General features: G+C 36.6%; 1 protein-coding gene across 3 annotated transcripts; it reads left to right on the forward strand.

Moving 5' to 3' along the window:
* Positions 1-651: 651 nt before the first annotated feature.
* Positions 652-23,889, forward strand: LOC129269738 (cystine/glutamate transporter-like). 3 transcript variants are annotated; one of them, XM_054907237.2, is made up of 13 exons: positions 1,055-1,145; positions 4,916-4,962; positions 5,887-6,089; positions 8,056-8,383; positions 9,067-9,192; positions 14,947-15,046; positions 16,655-16,699; positions 17,437-17,560; positions 18,757-18,860; positions 19,534-19,630; positions 20,054-20,203; positions 21,123-21,300; positions 22,093-23,889. In XM_054907237.2, the coding sequence occupies exons 3-13, from the start codon at positions 5,937-5,939 to the stop codon at positions 22,155-22,157; spliced, it is 1,470 nt and encodes a 489-aa protein (XP_054763212.1). In that variant the 5' UTR covers positions 1,055-1,145; positions 4,916-4,962; positions 5,887-5,936; the 3' UTR covers positions 22,158-23,889. The 3 variants fall into 3 exon arrangements, with proteins under 3 accessions (XP_054763219.1, XP_054763212.1, XP_063951490.1); XM_054907244.2 differs by lacking the exon at positions 4,916-4,962 and having other exon boundaries at positions 652-1,145; XM_064095420.1 differs by lacking the exon at positions 1,055-1,145 and having other exon boundaries at positions 4,055-4,962.
* Positions 23,890-25,108: the final 1,219 nt, after the last annotated feature.

A 25,108-nucleotide genomic window follows, 5' to 3' on the forward strand; every position in this document is an offset into this window, starting at 1 on the left:
GTCTGTTACTAACCGTTATAGTTCATATAGTACATTATTGTATGTTTGTACTAATACATATATTGCTAGGATGCTTCGAAATATCATTACGCATGTTTTAGTAAATGTGTTTTACGATTTTACAGAAATATTTATTTCAATTGGGTGCCCGATGAAAAAAAACATTTATGTATTTTATTCATTCATTTATTTATCATCTATTCATTTATCTATTAATCATTTTTATTTTTTGCTTCGGATAGAAAAATAATTCTCAATTATGGAATGATCTGAAATTCAATTTTGATATTTGTACGTACAGCCTTTCTGATATCAACTCAATAACGTGTTAGGAAATGATGCAACTGAAGTAACTTTTAAAGAAGGAATAACACTTTTCTAAAATTGGAATGCTAAATGATAATTTAATATATATATTTTAATTCCCAATATTTGCACTCTAAAAAAGTTAAAAACTGAAGATCTTTGTCTGTCTGTATCTCTCTCATCTCACTCTTTTTGTGTGTCTCCCCCCCTCTTCCTCCCCCACTCTCATTCCATCTACCGCTGTGCTTTGAATAACATAATGGGGTGAACTGTCACGTAATTTCTGCTCAACATGACGTTTTTAAACAACTACAATAAATAGATCTGTGAATGTTATATACTAGTATTCCATCGACACATTCTTTATCATATTCTTCAGCATGTCCTGTGTTTCTAACCAATAAATAATGAAAAATGGGACAAAGTGCTCTTTCATCTTTCGCAAACTTCCTACTCAAGAGACAGAAACATACTTGCAAGTTCTTTAACAAAAAAAAAACATGCATGCTTATTCCATGAAAAAGATAGAAAACGAAAGAACAAACAAGCTAACCTATGTTTTTCAGGGTAGGAATTTTGTACAATGAGTCGGCAAATTTCACTGTCTGCACAATCCCTTATGCAGTTCGTTTTGCCCAACTTTGGCAACGAAAAATAACGCAGGCCTACACGTCACCATAATCGAGTGAAGCGCTACCTTTGTCTGATTTAGTTAAGTAGCACATTGTAATAATGTACCTGTCACATCAGAAGGAATTCATTTAGTTCTAGTGAAACAGATGTGCCTTTTCCATGTGGCTATTGCAATAGTTTCGTTAATTCGGCATAACAGAATCCAGGTAAGATATTCCATTCAATTTTACCCAAATTATACAGTACACATTTTAAGTACGTTTTCAAGCAATTCACGTCATAAAGGCCCCTTTTTTAACCCCGCACTCATTTTATTTATTATTCATCTTTTTTTCTCCTTTGGGCAGGGGGCTTGGCTGCAAGTGCAAGGGGCAGGACTGCGCTACAAGGGGCGGGGATGAAGAAAAAAGGGAGGGGGAGCTATATCGTATCCAGCATCAACTATGCCCAAAAAATGTATGGACCCATGCACAAGCATAATAGAGTCACTATTGTCCCCAGACAATTATTGGGCCCCTGAAATGCTTTGTAGGATCTGATGCTGGATACGCGCCTGCATGGGAAGAGGGGGGGGGGGGGGTAAAGGAAGAACGCGAAGGAAGGAGAAAAAAAATTAAGGAGAGCTCTTGGTTGTAATTTTGTTTGAATAAAAAAAAATCTTGTCATTCAATTGAGAAAAAATAGCATAACGTTCTAGTTAGTTTTCGCGTCCCCTATGAAAATACCGTGGCGGTCGGCCTCTTGATGAATTTGAAAATATCTTACATTTTTCTGTGTCTATCCCATGTATCACCTTAATGATCATCTCTGTATGTATATATTATTTCATTTGTTATGTCAAGGAGTTTTACGATATGGAGAACAATACACTTTTCTTTTATAGCCACTTTGATGCAGCAATGACAAAATACTTTACACATGATTGTGTTTCATTGCATATATCTTGCAGATTGTAGAAAAAAGATTCCTGCATAACTACAAACTTAAACGCGAATTACAATTACTTTACCTGTTTACGCTGCCTCATGTCGGACAATATGAACAGACACATTGCTCACTTTTACAGGAGACAGCAAATATAAATGTTGCAATATATATGATTTGAAATTATTCGACTGGCCGCATTTGGCCGCAGTTCTGACACATATTAATATATTCCAACAAAGTAATCATACTATTTTTATAGTATGGAAGTTTGCGGGATTTTGTAAAATGTTGGTTTAAAAAATGTCAAATTATTAGATTTTATCACATTTTAAAACTGTTATCATTCAATATTTCGCCCAGCTTCAGGACACAATCAGCATTTGATGTATATTTTGTTATTGTATTAAATATCGGATTGTGCTCAAATAAAAATGGAAATGTCACAGTTGTCTAATTTCAACACAAATCACTTTTCAGTTTTCTCATGAAACTGGTGGCATCATAGGTCGCCATGAAAGGCTCCAGTGCATCTGAATTTTTATTCTTTTGTACTTCTTTAGAAATTGGAAGCTATTTGAATATTGTTGACTCTCCATTCTTTTTACCTCAATGGTTATATAAAAAAGATTGAATAAATACTACAGTTAAATGGGGGGGGGGGGCATTGGCGGCGGAAGCCAAAAATTATAGGGGGCGACCACCAAATTTTTTGACAAGCAAAAAAAAAGGTTATCAACCAAAAACTGTAGGGGGGGGACGCAGGAAACAAAATTGACAAGCAAAAAAAAAAGGTTATAAACCAAATTTTTTCCAACGGTCTACTAGTCTGTTGTGCAAAACCTTCACTCGAGTTAAGGGGTCTGAATGCAAAGACTACAATGACTTGAGGCCCCCCTGAAATGAATAAGTAAGTCTTATATGTGCTAGTCTTTGTGTGAAGTCCCACTTGTTGATTAAAGTTTCAATCAGGGTCTGTGCTTGCAGACTAACAGTCTACACCCCTAGAAAACGGGAAACACGAATAAGAATGAAACACTTTCTCGCTAAATTTGGAAAAAAGTGGAAATACTTTTCATATTAGTATGAAAATAAATCAAGTATAATTTTTGGTTCTCGGATGTGATACACATGATTGTCAATATGGAATGATTTAAGTTCATGGTCTGTCGGAGGGCTGTTTAAGACCCTTCATATGGGGGAGGGGTGGAATAGGTAAAGGGGTAGGGTAGAATATATCAGGGGCTCACACTGTGCCATGTTCGTGCCCACGTTGAACTTCGACAGCGGTAACAGGAAAACAATCAACCTGGCATTGATTTCATGCTGTTCTAGTTTTAGCACTGGGTGACTTTGATATTAACCCAATCAGAGCGAGAAAGGGCGAGAGAATCATGAAGAGGGGAAATGACACTATTAGTTTCATTTTGTATTTCAATACATTAAAACTAACTTAACACCAGCTTGAAGTACCGATGAAATCAATCAGTATTTTAGTTAATCATTAAATCACTTTTCCTGTGATTTAATCATCACCAATACTCTCCCATGACCGTGACCACCACCACCACCACCACCACCATCATCATCATCATCATCATTATCATCATCATCATCATCTCCATCTCCATCTTCATCTTGACCTTCATTTTCACCATTATCACCATCATCCTCATTCATATCATCTCCATCTTCATCATTATAAAATTATGAACAATAAAAAATATTTCCATTCTGCTTCATAATATATTAATTCAATGAGTTTTATTCCGGGGTTGTCATTTTTTCAAGCAATCTGCTTATCATGCCAATCCTTCTCCTGCAAACTGTAAATGTTAAATTTTCTTTAGATCATATTTGTTTTGAATGACTTTTTTATTTTGTATTTTTTTTCCTTATGATTCATACCAAAATCAATTACCAATATATTATGTTTGTTACTATTGAAAATTGTATTATATACGAATTGTTATGAATGTAGAAGAAAACAATAAATCAAATCAAATAAAAATTTTGCTCCCAAATTGAACACGCCTCATTTTGAGGCGTAACAGGGGTCAGTGGCCAAAAGGGGACAGGAACCAAACAATTTTTCCGATCATATGGTAAGAACAGGATTTCTTTATGACTGTGCGCAAGCATTAGACCGAAGTCTATGCAGTAGCGTGATGAGTAAAAAAAAATTAACATTAAAAAGGATGGTACAGCATGGCGCGTGTGGCAAAAAGTTGCAAAGTCCGGAGCGAGAAATTTTTTTTCAAGATAATCTTACTTTGAGATTGATTTTGAAATGATATTCAGAAAATAACATCATATCTTACACTTTTCCTTTGCTCTTCTTTCTTTTTCTGTTCTTGGTTGAAGCAATTAATGTGAGCGCTAAGCGCAAGCTGAAAATTATTGATATTCAGACCTGAAAATCAAACCTTTTTTTTATAGAAATAAATAGAGATGATAAGTATGTCAGTAAATAAATCGACCTAATGCGAGAGCGAAGTGCGAGCCTACTATTTTTTTATATCAAGATCTTAAGAGTGAATATTCCAAGCACTTTTTGTAATAATCATCAATAATCAAATTTTCGGCGATTTAGACCTACAACCAGGACATTCTAATAACTGTCGATACAGAAGCGTGGATTGAAATTTTAGGCGATGATTTAGACCTACTACCGGGACATTCACTGTCCTTCCTATACCATTTCTCTCTCTTGGTGTGATCAAGAAGTATTTAAACCTACTTGATGTTCTGCTCCCCCTCTCGATCTCTCCCTTGTAGATCCTGTTTATCTGTTTTCCCCACCCCCCCCTCTCTCTCTCTCTCTTCCCTCTTTTAGCGAGACGAATTTGTGAAGCATGACAACTACTTTTTGCAGTAGGGCATAATTCTCTAGAAAAGTCATTGTAAAAAGAGGTAATTCAATTTCTGGGGCTTTATGGTTATGGAGAGATGCTCTGTTGCCATTGTGTTTTCGAGGCCAACAATGTATGTCCCTCCCAATAAACAGGTCTTACTGATAGTATTCATTTGTCTCTTGTATGATTCGAACAAGGCACCAGTGGATGTGCACAGGGGAAAGGAGCCTAAAACACGGTTAAGGTTGGTCGCTTGTTTCATGTTTATGTTTTATATATATACCAGTGTATATTTTGCTAATATTAACTCATCAATACAAGGTTGGTAAAATAACTCCTTCATGCGCTGATTTTCACCAATATCATGCATGACTGTTGCTAACCGATAAGGCGAAGTTGAGGACGCGAACCGTTTGAAAGTTATGCACGATTTGGTAAATTTCGGGTGACCGTGGTCACGACGTTATGGTTATAGTCTAGAGTACAGCGATAGAATCATAAAATAGACAACGATAAATTTGCAACATTTGCCTCTAAATGGTAAAATTCAGAACACCAAAAAAATACAAGGAGTGTGTTTTGATTTGAAATAGTATTGGCGACAAAACACAGTATAAGTGAGTACATCAAATTGATAGTGAAAAAGTCAAAACTTAGGCAAACCATAAGTTGTAGGTATTTACTCATGATTATATCTATTTTAGAATATCCACTGACTCCGTTATCGACGGGACAAGTTTTCAAAGATTTAAAGAAAGGTTATCTATTTACCCTAAAATAATTTGACAGCGATTCATCAATAATAATACAACAAAGCTATTACTCGTAAGGCATTTCTATGAAATATTGAAATCATCACTGGCAATTAGCATGGTAGATTGACCCGGCAGATTGACCAGGGGAACGTTTCATGAAACGAACTGAAACGGTGATTTGTATTAATAACTGCTATACCCGCTACTGAAATCCATGTATCTGATTGGCTCATAAAAAATTAGTCAGTGAAAGTCATCTACTACAACACTCTACTTCATGAAATACTGTACCCTTATTATTTTCAAAACATACATATTATAAAAGTCTTTTTTGTAGTTACAGACGTGTATAATTTATACATTTATTATCGTGATCATACATATATGATTTTCCTCCTACACTTTAATTGCAGGGTAAAAATTGTGTTCAGATAAATTTGGTGGATATAAGATCGGATAAAGGATGGGTGATCCGGACAAAGATGTCGGCCAGACCCCCGCTGCGGAGAGAACTGGTGGTGAGAAAGTGGTCCTGAAACGGACACTAGGACTGGCTAGTTGCATCAGCTTCATCATTGGAATAGTTATTGGAACAGGAATATTCGTCTCACCCAAGGTTAGTTCCATCTCTACGGATCATCATCATTTCATACTACTACTACTACTACTACTACTACTACTACTACAGTAGTAGTAGTAGTATACTACTACTACTACTACAGTAGTAGTAGTACTACTACTGTAGTAGTAGTAGTAGTAGTAGTAGTAGTAGTAGTAGTAGTAGTAGTAGTAGTAGTAGTAGTAGTAGTAACTACTACTACACTACTACTACTACTACTTCTACAACAACAACAACTACTACTACTTCTACAACAACAACAACAACTACTACTACTACTACTACTACTACTACTACTACTACTACTACTACTACTACTACTACTACTACTACTACTACTACTACTACTACTACTACTGCTGCTGCTGCTGCTGCTACTACTACCACTACTATACTACTACTTATCAATAGCAGTGGCCGGCCTCATTTTTGTGTGCATCTAAATGTTAGTTTGCTTAAGCATTTTGATGAGATAAAATACCATATGTCAAAACAATATTTACATAATAGCTTTAAATTAAACTCGACTCGATGATAGTGTCTGAAATGTAAAAATTCAAATTCAAATTAGAGGAAGATTGGAAAACTATAGAAGACTGAGAAATAAAATTACACAATATGTAATAAAAAAGACATATAATGAGTTATTATTCTGTAATGATTCAAGATTGTACAAGGGCACAACAAATACATGGGATGTACTAAAATCTCTATTACCAAATAAATCGAAGAACAGTTTTAACAAGACTGATATAACTTGGCTGAAAGATTCAATTCACATTTTGCAAATGTTGCCCAAAATTGTCTTGATAGAAGTGATATGGTTGACACCAGTTTTGTATCAAGTTGTAATAATGGCCGTTTTATAATATAAAAACTGTACATTTGAGTTGAGCCACCCGTAACTTGCAACGATGTATTGCGTGAGATAACCATTTTGAAAAACAAGAAATCAGTTGGTGTTGACGGAATAAGTTCGTATATACTAAAATTATGTGGCCCTGATATTGTGAAAAGCTTGACATTTATTATAAATATGTCAATTTATCTGGGGATTGTGCCAACAAGGTGGACAATTGCTAAGACCGCTACTAAAGAAGGGGGATAAAATGAATCCTGACAACTACCGACCAATCTCGCTTTTGTGGTCTCCAAATTATTAGAAAGAGTTGTACAACGCCAGCTTGTCAAATATTTAAATGAAAATTACATTTTTACTCCACATCAATCTGGTTTTAGAGCAAACCACTCCACACTACTTTGATACAGGTTACGGATGACAGGCTAATGTCTCTTGACAAAGGATACTACACGGGAGTTGTTTCAGTTGATCTGCAGAAAGCTTTTGACCTCGTCCATGTCGTCAACCATGAAATTCTTTTGTGTAAACTCAAGTCTTATGTTGGGAAATCATTGGAATTGTTTCATAGCTATTTAAGTAATAGAAATATTGTCACAATGATCAATGGATCACTCTCATCTGAAAAACCCCATCTATCATGGGGTGCCGCAAGGATCCATCTTAAGTCCGACCCTTTTCCTTCTTTTAATAAATCATCTGTATACCTTTACATAGACGATACCGTAGTCTATTATTAAAAAAATATCACATTTTAGTTCAAAATACTTTACAACAAGATTTGAATCCTTTGAAAAATTGGATGTGGCAGGTTGGGCTCTGACCATGACTTGCCTAACTCAGATGGGAAAGCATTGTGAAACATAGGTAGAGTCAGTTATTCACAACCCAGAGTTTTAATTGAAGACATCGAACTTTGGGACCAAGACTAGTGTTCTCGTTCAATAAAAATGATATCCGTTTTATTAGATAGAAAACATTTTGAACGTCTGGCAATTAGGTTTTAGTCCCGATAATGTGCATAAAAGTGACAGGCAAGTGAAATTTCATACATTTCGTTCAGAAAGTATGCTTAACGATTATTTGTTGTGGTTTTTTTAACAGGGTGTCCTACGAGGGGTTAACGGTTCCGTTGGCTGGGCAATGATCCTCTGGACCCTCTGTGGCCTCATATCGATGACAGGCGCCCTCTGCTACGTGGAGCTCATCACCTCCTACACCAAGTCAGGTGGTGAATTCACCTTTCTACTTGATGCCTTTGGTCCAGTAGTGGCCTTCCTTCGCATGTGGACATTGCTCTTCCTCATCGGGCCTTCGGCCAACGCTGTTCAGTCACTTACCGTCGCCAACTACCTTACCGTGCCGTTCTTTGGGTGCGACGAGGTTCCTCCGCCACAGTCCGCGGTGGTTCTGATTGCCATCTGTGTTCTATGTGAGTTATTAAAATAGAAGGGGGGTTTCTTAATCGTGGATCATAGATGATTGTATATATGCTATTTCTTCAAACCTGCATTTGGAAAAGAAAAATAAACAGAGAGAGAAGGGTGTCACCCCCTTAGTCGTCCTGCAAACAAAGTGGCCGCTTATCAAATCGATCTGGAAACTTGAACTGGTTGAAACCGGTTTCGGGAGGGTTTAAACCGGGTTTTTAAAAAGTTTTCGGTTGTTTTGACCGATTATTGTTGGTTGTTTTGACCGGGTTTGGACATTTTCTCGGTTATTCAACTGGTTTTTTTTGGAAGGCTTTTCGGTTTTAACCGGTTTTTAATGTTTCTTTTGGTTGTTTTAACCAGTTTTGGAAGGTTTTTCTGGTTGTTTTAACCGGTTTTGGCCTTTTTAGAATGAAAATAGTATTTTGTGAATGATTTTAGCATAATATTTTACAGATGATTTCACCCAATTCCTAACCAGTTCTTTCTTTCCTCGCCCCCCCCCCTCCTTCTGGTCGTGAAATACTTCTGCATATCGGTGTGATGATGTCACTCACGTATAAGAAAATAAAAATAAAATTTTAATTCCATGTTCCTTATTTAACATCCATTCAAGAAGAGAAGATGCTAGATACCTGAAGAACATCAACAATATTTAAGGGTATTCTCATGCATTTCTTTCCAGTTTTAATCTTCTTCGTAAACTGTATTAGCGTGAAGTGGACAGCCCGACTTCAGGTGTTCTTCACAGTAGCGAAGGTCTTAGGTCTTATCATCCTCATCATCACCGGACTTGTCTTCATCTTTAAGGGTGAGTGTTTGATACCATTATGTATGTGGGTGAATGGGAGAGAGAGAGAGAAAGAGAGAAAGAAAGAAAGCAGAAGAGTGAAAAATAAAGAAATAAAGAAAGAAAGAAAGAAAGAGAGAGAGAGAAAGAAAGGACGAAAGAGATAAATAAAGGAAGGAATGAAGGAAGGAAGGAAGGAAGGAAGATAGAAAGAAAGAAAGAAAGAAGAAAGAAAGAAGGAAAGGGAGAGAGGGGAGAGAGAAAGAAAGAACGAAAGGAAGGAAGGAAGAAAGAAAGAAAGAAAGAAAGAAGAAATAAAGAAAGAGAGGGAGGGGAGAGAGGGGATGGGAGGCGGGGGAGAGGGAGGGGGAGAGTGAGACGGGGAAGGGTAGACAGAGAGAAAGGGGGAGGGTAGGGGTGAGAGGGGTTTTATGCTTGGACTAGCAGCTTTGTCTACTTCAGATATAGGCTTATAGTCTATGGGCTAAACCAATTTGGTCTATTATCACTTTGGTCTTGCCATTTGGTCTCCACTTATAGTCTAATGACTAGATGGTCTAATTTTCTCTTCGTCTGCTAATTATTTTGTACTTTGACAAATCACTTTTTTTATTGATAAACAGTTCATCATGTAGAATCCTGTTAGATGATATGATATCAGACAAAATGGGTATAATCTATATTGAAATGGGACTAAGTGGCAACTGGGCTAAATGACAATTAGACCAAATGACGAACTAGTTGCAGACAAACCACAGTAATGTAGGATTAAGACAGGTCGGAAAGTAGACGAACATGACCAACCGGAGGTAGACCAAGTGATAGTTTACCTTCTGGAGCCTGTGTATGTGTGTGTGTGTGTGTGTGGGGGGGGGGGGGGGTACGTGTACTTGACGGATTCAGTCACTTTGCTTTCTTACGTCACTCCATGTTGATATAATGTTTTGATAAAATAGATGTTATTATGATTACATGAGACCGAAGACTTTATGAAAATGTCATTTGATACGCATCAGTAAAACGGAAACTTAACTCTGATGCCGATTTGTTAATGAAAAAAGAAACGACAAACGAAATATACTAATCATTCAACGTTTGTAAAATTAATAGAAGGAAAATAGTGTTGTGGATGTCTAAATTTAATCTGTGACGTCATTATGTGAGATGAACCCCCATGCAATGTGTATCAAGAATTTTATATGAACGGCAATTTCTCTTCGGTTCTTGATCAATGATAATTCAAGCCCGAATTCAAGTTTTCATTGAAACGTGTATAAAAATATTTGTATTATTACGTTTGATGAACTGTTCCAACAAGATATAATTTTGGTAAGATTGTAGTCTGCGATGGGGGAGGGACCTATATGCGACATTTTTGTGCTTTTAATCTGGGGCTATGAAATGTTTCCTAATCTCGTGACATAAGCTCATTAACCTATAACAGAGGGGGATAATCATCCCCTTGATACTTTGAGGGGAGCCATTCAACTTCAATGACTTTTGAGGACTTTACTCCGTATTGACATGCGGATGGGAAAAAAAATCTTACCGAATAGGAGCAGATAAAACGGGAGGAAGAAAGTCGGTGACAGGTGAATTGACCACTCAAACATGTCAAACGAGTCATGACACCAAATTTTAAAACCCCTGAGCATTTCGGTTTTAATGAAAATGACAAAAGGGTGATTTTCAAGTATTTTTATACAATCATTCTTAACTTTATACCAGGGGCGTCGATCCATTTTTCAGATGGGGGGGGGGGGGGCAAAAGCATGAATCAACGTTCCAAATGGTCTACTTTCATTTAGTCTAATGTCATTCTGTCCATCAACATTTCGTCTCATGACCATTTGGTCTAATAGCCATTTGGCCCAATCATTACTTCGACTAATCACCAATTCGTCTATGACCATTTCGTCTCAGGACCAGTTGGTCTAATATCCATTTTATTTTCATTCATTGCGTCTACTTAGTCCAATTAGACAAAATGACATTTTGAACGGAATTATTTTGAGATATGAAATTTTGTAGGTAGTTTTTTACACTCATCAAGCAACTCCTGGGGACAAATGAAATTAATCGGTTGAGTCATGCATGAGTAATTAAAGATTGAATTAAAAATGACCAATTTTTGAAATTCACAAGATTCGTTTTTCAGATTGTGTAAATACAAAGTTGGGCATAAATTGTTTTTTTATGTATTTTATGGTGTTAATGCTGTTTTACTATCCATCATATAGCCACTCCACACACAATTTTGATATCGTATCGTATGTTTATGGTTGAGTGAGCACAACGCATTGTGACGTATCAGCATAGGGGTTTATGGTAGTATCCTCTACAACTTGTTAGAACATGTTAAAATTTGAAAATGTTGGTGGCTCCCCCGATTATAGGCCCCTCCCCCATTTTAAAATTCTGGATCCACCACTGATTTGTCCATAAATTCAACTGATCCTGAGAAATTGTTAGGAAAATAATACATTTATGCAGTATAAAGAGTATTCATTCCCAAGTTTTCGAATATTGTGTTCGCTCAACCATGAAAATGTTAAAAGTTCGGAAAGTGTGTGGTGATAGAAATGATGGATGATAAAAACAACAGCAATTAAGTCACATTTGAAACCGAATCAGCCACCATTATTCACTTTATTACCCTTTAAAATGAGTCTGTGACATTGAAAATACCCCCTTTTCCCACTTTGATGCGTGCTCACTCATCCATAAATAAAAAAATCGATTCCATTTTTGCACAGAATTCCGCCCATAGGTTGATAAATATTACTGCCAAATGACATTGCTAAAGACAGCCTTGATAAAAAGTTCCACCATATTGAATAAGGGGTTACTTATTCTTAAACATGTGCACCCATAATGTACACAATGTCTATGAGAGAGGAAGTCAAAATTGTAACAAATGTGAAATTAGGGTTTTTTTCATGGACGGTTTTTGTCTCACCTGCATAGCAGAGTGAGACTATAGGCGCCGCTTTTCCGACGGCGACGGCGACGGCGGCGGCGGCGTCAACACCAAATCTTAACCTGAGGTTAAGTTTTTGAAATGACAGCATAACTTAGAAAGTATATGGACCTAGTTCATGAAACTTGGCCATAAGGTTAATCAAGTATTACTGAACATCCTGCCTGAGTTTCATGTCACATGACCAAGGTCAAAGGTCATTTAGGGTCAATGAACTTAGACCATGTTGGGGGAATCAACATCAAAATCTTAACCTAAGGTTAAGTTTTTGAAATGTCATCATAACTTAGAAAATATATGGACCTAGTTCATGAAACTTATACATAAGGTTAATCAAGTATCACTGAACATCCTGCATGAGTTTCACGTCACATGACTAAGGTCAAAGGTCATTTAGGGTCAATGAACTTTGGCCGAATTGGGGGTATCTGTTGAATTACCATCATAACTTTGAAAGTTTATGGATCTGATTCATGAAACTTTGACATAATAGTAATCAAGTATTACTGAACATCCTGTGCAAGTTTCAGGTCACATGATCAAGGTCAAAGGTCATTAAGGGTCAATGAACTTTGGCCAAATTGGGGTATTTGTTGAATTACAGCCATAAATTTGAAAGTGTGTTGGTCTAGTTCATAAAACTTGGACATAATAGTAATCAAGTATCACTGAACATCCTGTGCGAGTTTCAGGTCACATGATCAAGGTCAAAGGTCATGTAAGGTCAAAGAACTTTGGCCACGTTGGGGGTATTTGTTGAATTGCCATCATATCTCTATAAGTGTATTGGTCTAGTTCATAAAACGTGGAAATAAGAGTAACCAAGTATCACTGAACATCTTGTGCGAGTTATAGTAGTTTTCAAAATCAGCACTGCTGCTATATTGAATCGCGTGATGCAGGTGAGACGGCCAGAGGCATTCCACTTGTTGTTACTTCTGCCAACAATTATTTCATGAAACTTCGCACATGGCTTCGGAGTAACACTATCCAAAAGGTACGCACACCAAAATAACCATTTGATACGGCACAGAGTGGGGGCCAAGGCCTTGAACTTTCTTCTCATTTGCATAATTTTCGAATATTGTGTGCTCACTGATGCATTACACATCGGGATTTTCATAAAAATCAAATCAAATGAACTATGCAAGAAGGGTTTTGACAGATATCCATAGTTAGCAATTGCATTTTTTCCAATAACTTAAAAAAGAGCTAATTACATTCCACATGTTCATTCAAGCGTGAATGTATAATTAAACGCGGTTGAATCAATGAAGCATGTTAATTGGTCATGAACACAATGAAAAAAAGTTGATATGAAAATTTCAGTTCCCAAAATGAAACAATACTTGCCTATGATATTTGAAAATCGTATTTTTTGTTTTCTTTGAATGTTCATTGAACCGTGAAATGATGAATATTGTTGAAGATACTCTTCCTAAAAATAACTGTCATCATATTCGATCATTTTTATCGATAGAAATGTGTAAAAAATCCAATTAGAGCAAATTTGGACTTGTGTTTATTCAACCGTGAAATTTAGCCAAAAAGTTGTATCGTCTTTTAGAAAGTACCTTTTACAAGCCTTCTGACTATTTTTTATGATGAGAATGTGGAATTCGTTCCAATAAAGTGGAATCAAAGTCATGATATTTAGCTTGTGACTTTTGAAAAGTGACAATTTTGCCTTCTGGTGGTGCTCACTGAAGCATGACATGAAATACGTCCATAACATTTACTCAGAGGGTAGCTTATAAAAATACCTATACGCTCATGTAAAAATATATTAAAAATTCGCTTTGGTTGGAAATTATTGATGTTTGTTTAAGGGGGGACTTACTTTTTTTGTTGTGTATAGACTAAATCGCTATTGGACAAACTGGTTATTAGACGAAATGAGTGGTCAAAATGGTAATTACACCATGTGGATAGTGGACGAACTGATGGTAGACCAAATGATAGTAGACGAGTTGGTAATTGGACGAATTGGCATTAGACCAATTGAAAATAAACACAGCGTATTCAACTCGAAAATGGTTCGCCTGACATTTTTATCATCATCAATAGGTGCATGGTTTTGGTCCATGGGGTCCATGATTATACAGACAAATCACTGACTCTGACTATAGAATACCTGTTTATCGTTCGATATTCATTGTATGATATAAATTTATTTAACCCCAGGGTTTTTTGAGGGGATCAATTGTGATTTTGTTTATTCATTATTGTCCCTAAATAAATGATGCCCTCTCACCTTACTGGAAGTTTTGGTTTAACACACGGGTGTAGGAATAATCTACATAGGATTGCTCGATAATCATTGAAAATAAAGACCACCTAAACTGGTGACGTCATGGAAAATGAGTAGAAACAGGGCGATTGAGAGTCGCGACTCAGACCTCTCTTTTGGCACTCTTCTTCTTCCTTCCTCTTTACCATTTCATCATATATTTTTCTCATTATTTTTTCCCTTTTCAATTACAAAATAAGGGGGGGGGGTGATGGCATCCTCCCCCTGTCGCACCGCCCCTGTTGGGAAGGATTTGGAAGGAACTCTTCTATCCGCAATAAGAGTATGTTAAAGATTATAAAAATCCATCAAAATTCAACGAAAATTCTATATGCTGTACATGAACCAACGTGTTTTTTTTAGTCCACAGAACACAAATAGAATTCATATTTGATAAATAACATATTCTCGATAGGGACAGCAGTGCTTCATCGAACTCACCATTTCGAGATACCTCTCCCTATAAAGGATATAACTCCCTAAATCTCAATTCTGCTTTTTACAGGTCACGTGTCAAACCTTCAAAATGCTTTTGAGGATACAGATATTAGCATCAAGGGTGTCCCACTCGCCATCTATTCGGGAATATTCGCATACTCGGGCTGGTAAGATATTAAGGACGTTTCACAGTTTTTGCACAAAGCTACTTTAGCACGTGCATATTTCAAATATTCAACAAATATCATGGGTTCATGAAATTGATTTTTTGCTATTGAGCTTCGAAGTTCACCCAATTAGAAGCTCTCGAGAATTGCGCATTCAAAAGAATTTAGCATTTTATACCCTATGAGATCACTACGTTGAGGTTAAACCTCTATTACGAAGTCAAAATCTATGTAACTTTCATCAAAATTTACAGTCCAGTTCAGAATTGTGTACTGAAGATGGAGAATTCATACATATTGCTATTCGTTTGCAATTTTAAGGCTAGCAGGACCTTCAGTTCTTTCAAATGGTGTGGAAGACATATTCTCAACAATTTCATTTTCTTGATAAATCTGAGAAGTACATTAAATGCTGCACTACTCAAAGACTATGTCATTTTTACCAAAATGTGCTAGTTTGTAGAGGAAGTTGTACAAAGAACTAAAAAATTCATTAAAAATATGGGTTCATGAGCTTGTTTTCGAACTTTCAGCAGTCTTGTTGGAGTAAGTGTGCTATTCAAAACACCCCCAAAACGTGTCAAAGGCTTTGCATCTATGTGAGGAACTCGAGGATATATTCGTAATATTTTGCAGCAATTTAAAGTAAAGTATTAAGAAATAGTAGTAATTAAAAAATGGTATATGGATTATTTTCAACTAATTAGCTTTATAAGAAACACATTGGATCTGCAGTCAAAATGCAGATCATGTGAAAAATCAGCTGATACCTATAATTGTTGATCAATAACAAAGTCATGTTCATCCATTGTGACGTCAATTTGCATAGCGTAAAATATGCGCAGATCTAATGCAACTTGCATTACAAAGACATCTGAACGGGTCCATGACATTTGCTCTTGTGAAATTGCTCCGACAAAAAAAATCTGCATTATGAGCGAAATAATTATATTATACTAATCCTTATCATAATCCTCACGATATTCCGAAGCAGAAACCGTATATCACAGTCCTGTCACTAACCCTATATCTTTAGAACATAGACGGATCCAGGATTTTCCAAGGGGGGGCACGTTTTCCCCGAGGAAAATTTGACAAGTCCCCCCCCCCAAAAAAAAAAAAAAAGGAAAGGTTTTCGGTAAAAAAAAAAAAACTTTAAATTTGATAAAGCTAAAAACAAATCAAACAAAACAGAAAGGTCCTCACTTGTGGGTGGATGAGATATTCCCATTAACATGATTAAAGATTTTTCCTATGACTCACAAAGGAGGGCACACTTGTGTATAAACGGTATAACTGCATTAAAAATATTGATTTTTTTAAAGGGGGAGCATGGGCCGGATGTTGCCCCCCCTGGATCCGCCACTGCTTTAGAAAAATTAGCGGTGGGGCATTTGTCGCAGGGTCAAATGCGCAAAAGGTATTTGATTTCGTCTCAAGTTATTAAAAACAATTCAGGTAATTCACCATCTTCCCTATGTTCTCTTATTGCTTATTATTATTATCATTATAACATTTTTAACTTAACCTTTCAAAATGATGGATGCAAATCTACATTTGATTTTGTTTATACTATGATTATTCTTTTCTTTTCGAATTCAAATTCAGGGACTACATTTCTTCCATGACAGAAGAAGTAAAGAAACCAGAAAAGTAAGTTGACCAAACTTTGTGTTATTTCATTCACCAAAATCAGTCATCATCACCAGCTGCTCCACTATCACATCATCGGCACCATCATCACCGCCGTCATCATCCTCAACTCAATCGTCCATTACAACCTTTACCACCACCCTACCTCCAGCAAAACCACCTCCAACACCACCCCTCCACCACCCCCACCACTACCACCAGTCCACCACCACCACCAAACCACCATCACCTCTACCAAACCACCACCACCCCACACCACCACCATCAAACTACCACCTCTACCACCACCAACAATCCCCCACCAAAACCACCACCACCATCAAACCATCACCAACACATCCACCACCACCACCTCACAAATATCACCATCAATCAACTGCAACATGAAGATTGTATTTCCATCACTGAACTAGATAAAGGGAGATAACGTCAGTCATCTAACATGTCTAAAATATATATATTTTCGCAAAACTTCTCGACAGATTTATTTTATGCACTCTTAACAACGTTTGGTCAAAATAACCAATGTGTTGGTGAATGGGTCCAACCGATAGAAATTATCAAAAATCAACCAAATTATTGGTTAGAATTACCAGAATTTCGGTTGATCAGTTGATATTGACATTGTTTGTAGGTCGGACACATTATTAACCAACGGATTTGTTACTTATGCTGTTTTGCAAAGAGATTTTTAAACAGCTGTAACTTCTATCTGATAGTCATATTTTTTGTCTTAGAACGATCCCGATTAGTGTGATGATATCGATGTCGACCGTCATCGTCATCTATCTCCTTGCTAACATTGGCTACTTTTCTCTGCTAACTCCTCAAGAAGTATTATCATCAGACGCAGTAGGGGCTGTAAGTTAAAAACTGGGGATCGGAGCGTTTCACCAAGAGTTTTGTGAGTGATTTTCACTGACAGATGTTTAAAGCTTGAAGAAATCGTGACATCTGATTGACTGAAACCAAATTAGTCATTGGAAATTATTGACTTAAAGGACAAGTCTACCCCCAACAAAAAGTTGATTTGGATAAAAAGAGAAAAATCCAACAAGCATAACACTGAAAATTTCATCAAAATAGGATGTAAAATAAGAAAGATATGATATTTCAAAGTTTCGTTTAATTTCACAAAACAGTTATATACACATCCTGGTCAGTATGCAAATAAGGAGACTGATGACGTCATCCACTCACTATTTCTTTTGTATTTTATTATATGAAATATGAAATATTCTAATTGTGTCCTCATTGTCAAGTTAAACAAAGATTAAATCCCCCTTAATATGTGTAATTAGCATTGTTTCAATACTATATGGTTTAGTCAAGTTGGTCCTTATTGTCAAATGTGTAAAAAATAAAATATTGTATAATTCAAACAATAAGAAACAAAAGAAATTGCGAGTGAGGGTTTGAGGGACATCATCGACTCTCTCATTTGCAAATCACCGAGTTGTTCATATCACTGTTTTGTGAAAAATAAGCAAAACTTTAAAATGTCATACATGTCATACATCCGATTTTGATGAAATTTTTCAGCGTTATGCTAGTTTGATTTTTCTCTATTTATTAAAATCAAAATTTTTCTGGTGTGATTAACTCTTCATCAAATGCTCTCTAGGCGACAGTGATAAAGAGTGAGGGAGTAAGCGGGAAGCAGGAAGGTGAGAAAGAGAGAGATGGGGGAGAGAAAGAGAGGGAGGGAGAGAGAGAGAGAGAGAGGGGGGGGGGTCGGTCTGGGGCCCGTTGCAGAAAGAGTTGCAATCAATCGTAACTCTAAAAATCATTCGTAACTTTATTTTCTACCAATCAACAGCGCGCATTTGGGACTTGCGATTGTTTTTTCGACTTGTGTTTAAACGCAACTCTTTCTGCAACGGACCCCTGTTCGGGGGTAGAACTGCAGAGAGACAGAGATGAACAAAGACGAGATGAAGAGGGGGGGGGGGCAGTATACAATCCTATTCGTCGTCGTACTCATGGTTCTGTATAGTAAAAGAAGCAGCAACATATACTGCAAAGGATTTAGTTTACTAAATCTACTTTTCTCCCAGGACTTTGGAGTGAGGGCATTAGGCAACTGGTCTTGGTTGATCTGGCTGTTTGTGGCTCTTTCTGCTGCTGGTAATCTCAACGGAGCCGTCTTCGGTAGGACCAGGTAGGCACAGTAACACCTGTAAAGCCGACTCCAGGTCGACCAAAAATCTATTATCAATTTCCATTGAATCACCGGTCGATTGATTTGGAGTCGGTTTCATTGATGTGACTGAAGCATAATATTTGAACATCTGAAAATTTTGAGATATTCCGACCTGAAAAGTGGACATTCTAAGCACTTTTTGTAACCATGTATAGGGTGGCAGCTTCCGGACCCCCTGAATACACTTTTATATATCATGCCATGCACTCTTACGAAGCTTGAACTTACTAAAATCACACCAACCTTTTATAAGGACCAGTTGTAAGTTGCGCGCCTGAACAAGTCATCTTGAAGTTTTTTTTTCTTCACAAATTTCAATGATGAAGAATAATTACCAATTGATTACTAATTTTTAACGAACGATGAAACAAATCCATAGATCAAGTATTCTTTAAAATGTTTCCGATCCAAATTGCCCCAAAGGCGATGATCCCCCCTGTAACTACATGTACATGTAAAATCATGTTTTTCCCATTGTGTCCGGAAGCTCGAAGTTCATTATATTCTCTTGTATTATATTTGTTGACTAAATCAATTGAATTCGCGTAAAAGTAAAATGTCATATACTAAAATTTAGTATATTATTGATAATTCGTATGCTTTGCCCTCTTCCGTTTGATTTGCACCTTAGAACTTTCTTCGTAGCAGCACGAGAGGGCCTCCTACCAGAATTCCTATCGATGATTCACATTAACCATCTAACCCCGATTCCTGCCATCGCAATTTCGGTAATTTCACTCCCTCACTCTATTTCTCTTGTCTCAATCTGTCTTTCTGTCAGTGTTTGTATGTCTGGGTGACTGAGTGGCTTTGTGAGTACCCCCCTCCCCTGTTGATTACGGAAAGTGGGGAGGTAGTGGTGATCAGAATTTAGCCAATGCAACATTATTGGTTTAAAAAAAATATTTAGGCCTAATGTTTCTTATAGTAAAAGCTGTTCATTTGGGGTTTGTTTGCTTATTCTCTTTTTTTTTGAGGAGGTCTGATTTTAAACCAGATATTGATATTACAATAAAATCAATGTTGTATTAGTTTCCATGTAGTATGGCATTCGTGTGTTTGGTTTTTGGTATGAGAATTAGGGCAGGTCTTTATTGAAATAATCTAAAAATTACCCATCATTTTCTTTTGATCATTGGTGCTGCCTGTAGCTCCCTTTTAGTATTCTGTTCATCTTGGTGGGGGATGCCCTCGTTCTGATAGAGTACCTTACATTCATCGATTGGTTCTTCTCGGCCTTGACCATCGCCATCATACCCTACTACAGGTGGAAGTATAAGGATATGAGGAGACCTTTCAAGGTAAGGCGGACCTGAGGTGAAGGCTTGCGAAGGGGAAGGACTGCAGGATGGTTGTGATTTTTCAAGTAATGAAAACAAAAGAAAAAAGATGAGGAGATGAAAATAGAGGAAGAACAGGAATTACATTAGAGCATCAATCAGAAGATACTTTGGTCGCCACGCAGGAATTTTGAAGGGGGGGGGTTGAAGCTGAATGAAATGTTGACAAGCAAAAAAAAAGGATCTTCACCACAAATTTTACGTCGTTTCGTACCTAAAAAAAATAAATTGACAAGCAAAAAAAAAAGTCTTCAACTTTCTTTTAGGGGGATTCGAATTCTGAGGGTGTGGTATAAAAAAATTAAGGGGGGGTTTGAACACCTGTAACCCCCCCTGCGTACGCTAATGTTGGTCGTATCCAAAAATCGTACCATTGGCCCCAGCGTCAATTGGGGAAAATATGTCGTAATAATTATTTAGGCCTTTTTAATTGCCCCATATATTTTCTCGATATACACCATAACCTGCTAGCATGCCCTAGAGAAAATTAGAACAATCAACTTTTGTTCCGCGTATGATGACTGACACCTCGTAGTTAAAAATAAAAATTAATGAATATAATTTGCTCTGTTGGATAAAGAACCAACCAATAGCACGGTAAGTAATAAAATGTCTAAAAGAAGATACCTATTGCGCATGGTCCTGCATGGGAAGCGGGAGTGGGGGTCCTTGCGCTGCGGGTGCTGCGTGTATTATTCTCCATAGGCAGCATACCCAGGTATTCCGGAAGATTTGTAAAAATTGAAAAATTACTTTTTTATTCATTTTTATTTTATTTTCTTTTTTCTTTTCAAATTTACATTAGCACCTCCAGTCAAAAATCGTTCCCAGTGCCCTTCTATTGCGAGATTTACTATACGTATTTTCTTTTTCTTTTTAGATTCCTCTTCCATTTGCTATTATCTTCATCATCTTCACTCTCTTTATCATGGTGATGACGTTCTACGCTAAACCCCTTTATTCTCTTGTTGGAGTTCTTGCTACCCTGGCCGGAATACCGGTTTATTATCTGTGTGTTTGGTGGAATAACAAGCCCCAGTGGATGATCAATGCTACGTGTAAGTCATTTAGTAATTCCAACTTGATCTTCGATAGTTTTCATGATTGAGTCAAATTAGGGGCGAATTCAACATTTTCTAAAGATTTTTCCCGAAGAAAACTTGACAAGCAAGAGAAAATAAAAAGTTTTTCAATAAAAAATAAGGACATTTCGTCCACGAAAAAATTGACAAGCAAAAAAAAGGTCTTCACTTTCATAGGGGGGGGGGGGGTGGGCACACGTCTGTTTTAACGGCATTTTTATATTACAAAATTTAATTGTGCCTCTCAAGGGGGGGGGGTACTGGCCGGCTTTGCCCTCCCCCTGGATCCGCCAGTGAGTCAAATCATTTAATTTACCAGTGGCTATAAAATAGCCTAATACAAATGTGTATTCAGTTTTAATAGGATAATGTGATGATGTAATTTATGATGATTGTATTACCATTGTCATGACTGCAGCAGGGAAGCTTCTTTAATGAAAAAATGGTTCATAAAATTTACCCTACCGAAACCGGGTCTGTTGATGCCACATGCCGTCCCGAGTCAAAATGACCAGTAAAATAATTTCCGATTTGACAATTTGTGGGTCACTGAGATCTGAACCATCTTACCCTATACCATGTATACCTGCTATATCTGTATCGAACCTTATTCCGGGCCATATATTACCCTGAATGGACCAGGTTATATACCTTGTTGATCCGACCCGGGATTTTGAATAGATTTCGTTGTCATGTTTACTTTCAATATCTTTTCATGTTAATCTTATCTTCCTATTTCTAAACTTTCTTTTATAATTGTTTATACAGTGAAAGTCAACCTGTTATTCCAGAAGTTTTTCTTTGCTATCCGACAAGAAGAGAAGACCTATTAGAAATACCAGCGGTGACGAAGAAGAATTCCACCAATTTCGTATTAATGAAGATACATGTACTTCGAATAACCATAGTAACTTGGGAGGCTGACTTTATTGCTCAATCAAAACTCTCGGTTACCATACTTTAAATGTGTTTTTAAAGTTTTGGTAGCCGAATAAACAAAAATATTTTATATAATCATAATGCAATTAAGATTCGTCAAAACGACAAATGAAAACATGGAAACGCTGGGTTTTGTGCTCCTTACTTTTACTACATGTACGAGGCAAAAAGTACGTTGGCTGTCCGGGGGACCACATCAGTTATTTCACTCCGGTGGTAAATTTCGTGTTCAGCAGTATATATGCTGGGTGTTTTTACAACACCCTTTGTTATATACTTCTACACTCGTTGATATTATGTTTAATTTCTAGGGTGTAATTTCAACACCGCTCTCGGTGTAATCGGTGTAAGTTATAACGTCCCAATTTTGGGCCAAGAAACACACACAGATGACTTTAGTTTTCTTGTCATAACATTTTTAATAGTTCAGTTTATAACACCATGCTAAAGGTGTAAAATCCCGGGCCGGATAAATCGCCTCTGTTGTTGCAACATGCGGTTCCGAGTAAAAAAAAAGAAAAAAAGATCCGAAATAAGATCTGGGGCCATGCAGTAAAACAAAGCTTAGCATTTTAGAACATTTTAAAACAATGTAGGTAGGCAACGTAGCAATGCTGTAGAATATTGTATAACATTTTTAACGATTGATTGCACTGACTACACTGTTATCGATCGTGAAAATCAAGCTTAAGAAAATGGGAATGTTGGGAGGAGTTGTGAAAAAAGAAGCTTACGATTGATCGCTAATCTTTGTGTTACAGACTGACCCAGACCCATTTGCAGGTCATACCCGGAATGGGGTGTAACGCCAATAAAACCGGTCTCATCAATCTGCCCGAGGATTTGTTTTTCTTTAATGAGGGTGTCGGGATTTACAAGTATTATTTAGGCCTATTTGTACATCAGTATTGTTCTAAGCATTGAATTAATGTATACATAATAAGTCGTAACATTGTATGTGTACAACAAAAAATCCCAGTATGCGATAATGGTAATAAAATAAACGGTTATAAACCCGTCACCAAGTAAACAGATAGCTACATACAAACCTTATCAAGCAAAAGAGACAGTGCTTTAGTGCAGCAATTATCAACTCATTTCAGAAAAAAAAAACGGCTTTCCATAATTACATACTATACTAAAATCGTTCGTAAAGTGATGCACAACATTTTATGCCCCAGTATTGATGTCCTTAGACTCGGTAGCTTTAGATATAGAAGATTCTTGATAGAATTGTTAATATGATTATGGTTCTCGTATTCGTGTTTTTTTACTTGCTAAAAAGCTGCGATAGATTTTTTCAACATTTTATTTACTTTTGAACTTTTCTATTTCTATTTTTATGGTTCCAAGAGAGGACGAAAGAAAGAAATTAGTACAATGAACTTACTCTTTTCTCAGACGGTATATAGTTAGACGACATTACAATTTGATTTGATTTTATTGTTTTCTTCTGCATTCATATTCGTATAATTCATTTTTCCATAGCATAACTTTTATATTTTAAAAACAAACTGTTGTCGACATGCATCATAGAAAAAATTAAATTTCAGTAGCCGGGCCTTGACCCATGTTTTTTGTTCTGTTTGGAGAATACATTGATATAAATAAAATATATTTTCATTCAAAGGTAACGATTTGATATTTTTTGTATCCGTCCAAGTGTAAAGGGAAAGTTGCTAATGATGGGTCCTAAATAGGGGCATTGAAAAACAATATCAAGCTCAATCGGTGGCCTGGGAACGATTTACCAATTAAAAAGAGGGGTTGTGGATTAATAGGGTGTTTCATGCTTCAGCAACCCTGCTTCCCAGTGCCATGCTCACCCATATTAGGATGAATTCAAGCAAGTTAACAGTGGTCAATTTGAAAAAAAAAATGAAATCAAATGGAACAGAATATGATCAGTTAAAAAAGATTTAATTGAAATATATATAGGAGTTAATGATTAGTCATTCGGAACCCTCAGGTTATAGTTTGATAGCAGTTTGGCAGTTTCAATGAGTGTCGAAAAGTGTATGATGTTATCAAATAATTATGACGGCCTATCGCATACCAATGGCCTATCATACTTCCCAATTTCCCGGACTGACCCCTTCCCGATATACCCCTCAGCTGAACCAACAAATAAACAAGAAATAATAAAAATCGTTTCGGATTTGAAGAATAAAAACAGTTCAGGATATGATGAAATCAACAATGTTATATTTAAATCCATAATACCGTTTATCGTCGACCCTTTGGTCCATATTTTTAATCTTTCACTATCGTGTGGTCAATTTCCCAATGCAATGAAAACTGCGAAGGTCATTCCACTTTTTAAAAAAGGTGATAAGCTTGATGTTGGAAACTATAGACCTATCTCTTTATTATCTTCGTTTTCAAAGTTATTGGAAAAGATTGTATATACTCGTGTAATTTCGTTTTTTAAGAAGTTTGATATATTTTCTCACTTTCAATTTGGCTTCCGTGAGAAGCACAGTACCGTACACGCTTTATTGTCTTTTGTTGAGAAAGTCTCTCACTCAATTGATTTATCGTCCCACACTATAGGTATATTCCTGGACTTCTCCAAGGCCTTCGACACCATCAACCATGACATTTTACTTTATAAACTGTCGCACTATGGTGTGCGTGGGAAGGCCTTGGAGTGGTTCAGGAGTTATTTACTAAATAGGAAACAATATGTATCTCTAAATGAATATGAATCTGAACTACGAAACACTAGTTGCGGTGTACCGCAAGGAAGTTTACTTGGCCCTCTTCTTTTTGTTTTGTACATAAATGACTTCTATAGATCATCAAACTCCTTATCATTTATATTATTTGCTGATGATACCAATAT

Source organism: Lytechinus pictus, chromosome 2 (assembly GCF_037042905.1).
Source record: "Lytechinus pictus isolate F3 Inbred chromosome 2, Lp3.0, whole genome shotgun sequence".
Classification (NCBI taxonomy): Eukaryota; Metazoa; Echinodermata; class Echinoidea; order Temnopleuroida; family Toxopneustidae; genus Lytechinus; species Lytechinus pictus.

What these genes read in the sequence shown, in the direction of transcription:
- LOC129269738 (XM_054907244.2), top strand. Translation starts at nt 5,937, where the DNA reads ATGGGTGATCCGGACAAAGATGTCGGCCAGACCCCCGCTGCGGAGAGA. An exon ending in CATCAGACGCAGTAGGGGCT is followed by an intron (nt 17,561 to 18,756) that starts GTAAGTTAAAAA and finishes CTTTTCTCCCAG; the next exon opens with GACTTTGGAGTGAGGGCATT. An exon ending in GCCGTCTTCGGTAGGACCAG is followed by an intron (nt 18,861 to 19,533) that starts GTAGGCACAGTA and finishes TTTGCACCTTAG; the next exon opens with AACTTTCTTCGTAGCAGCAC.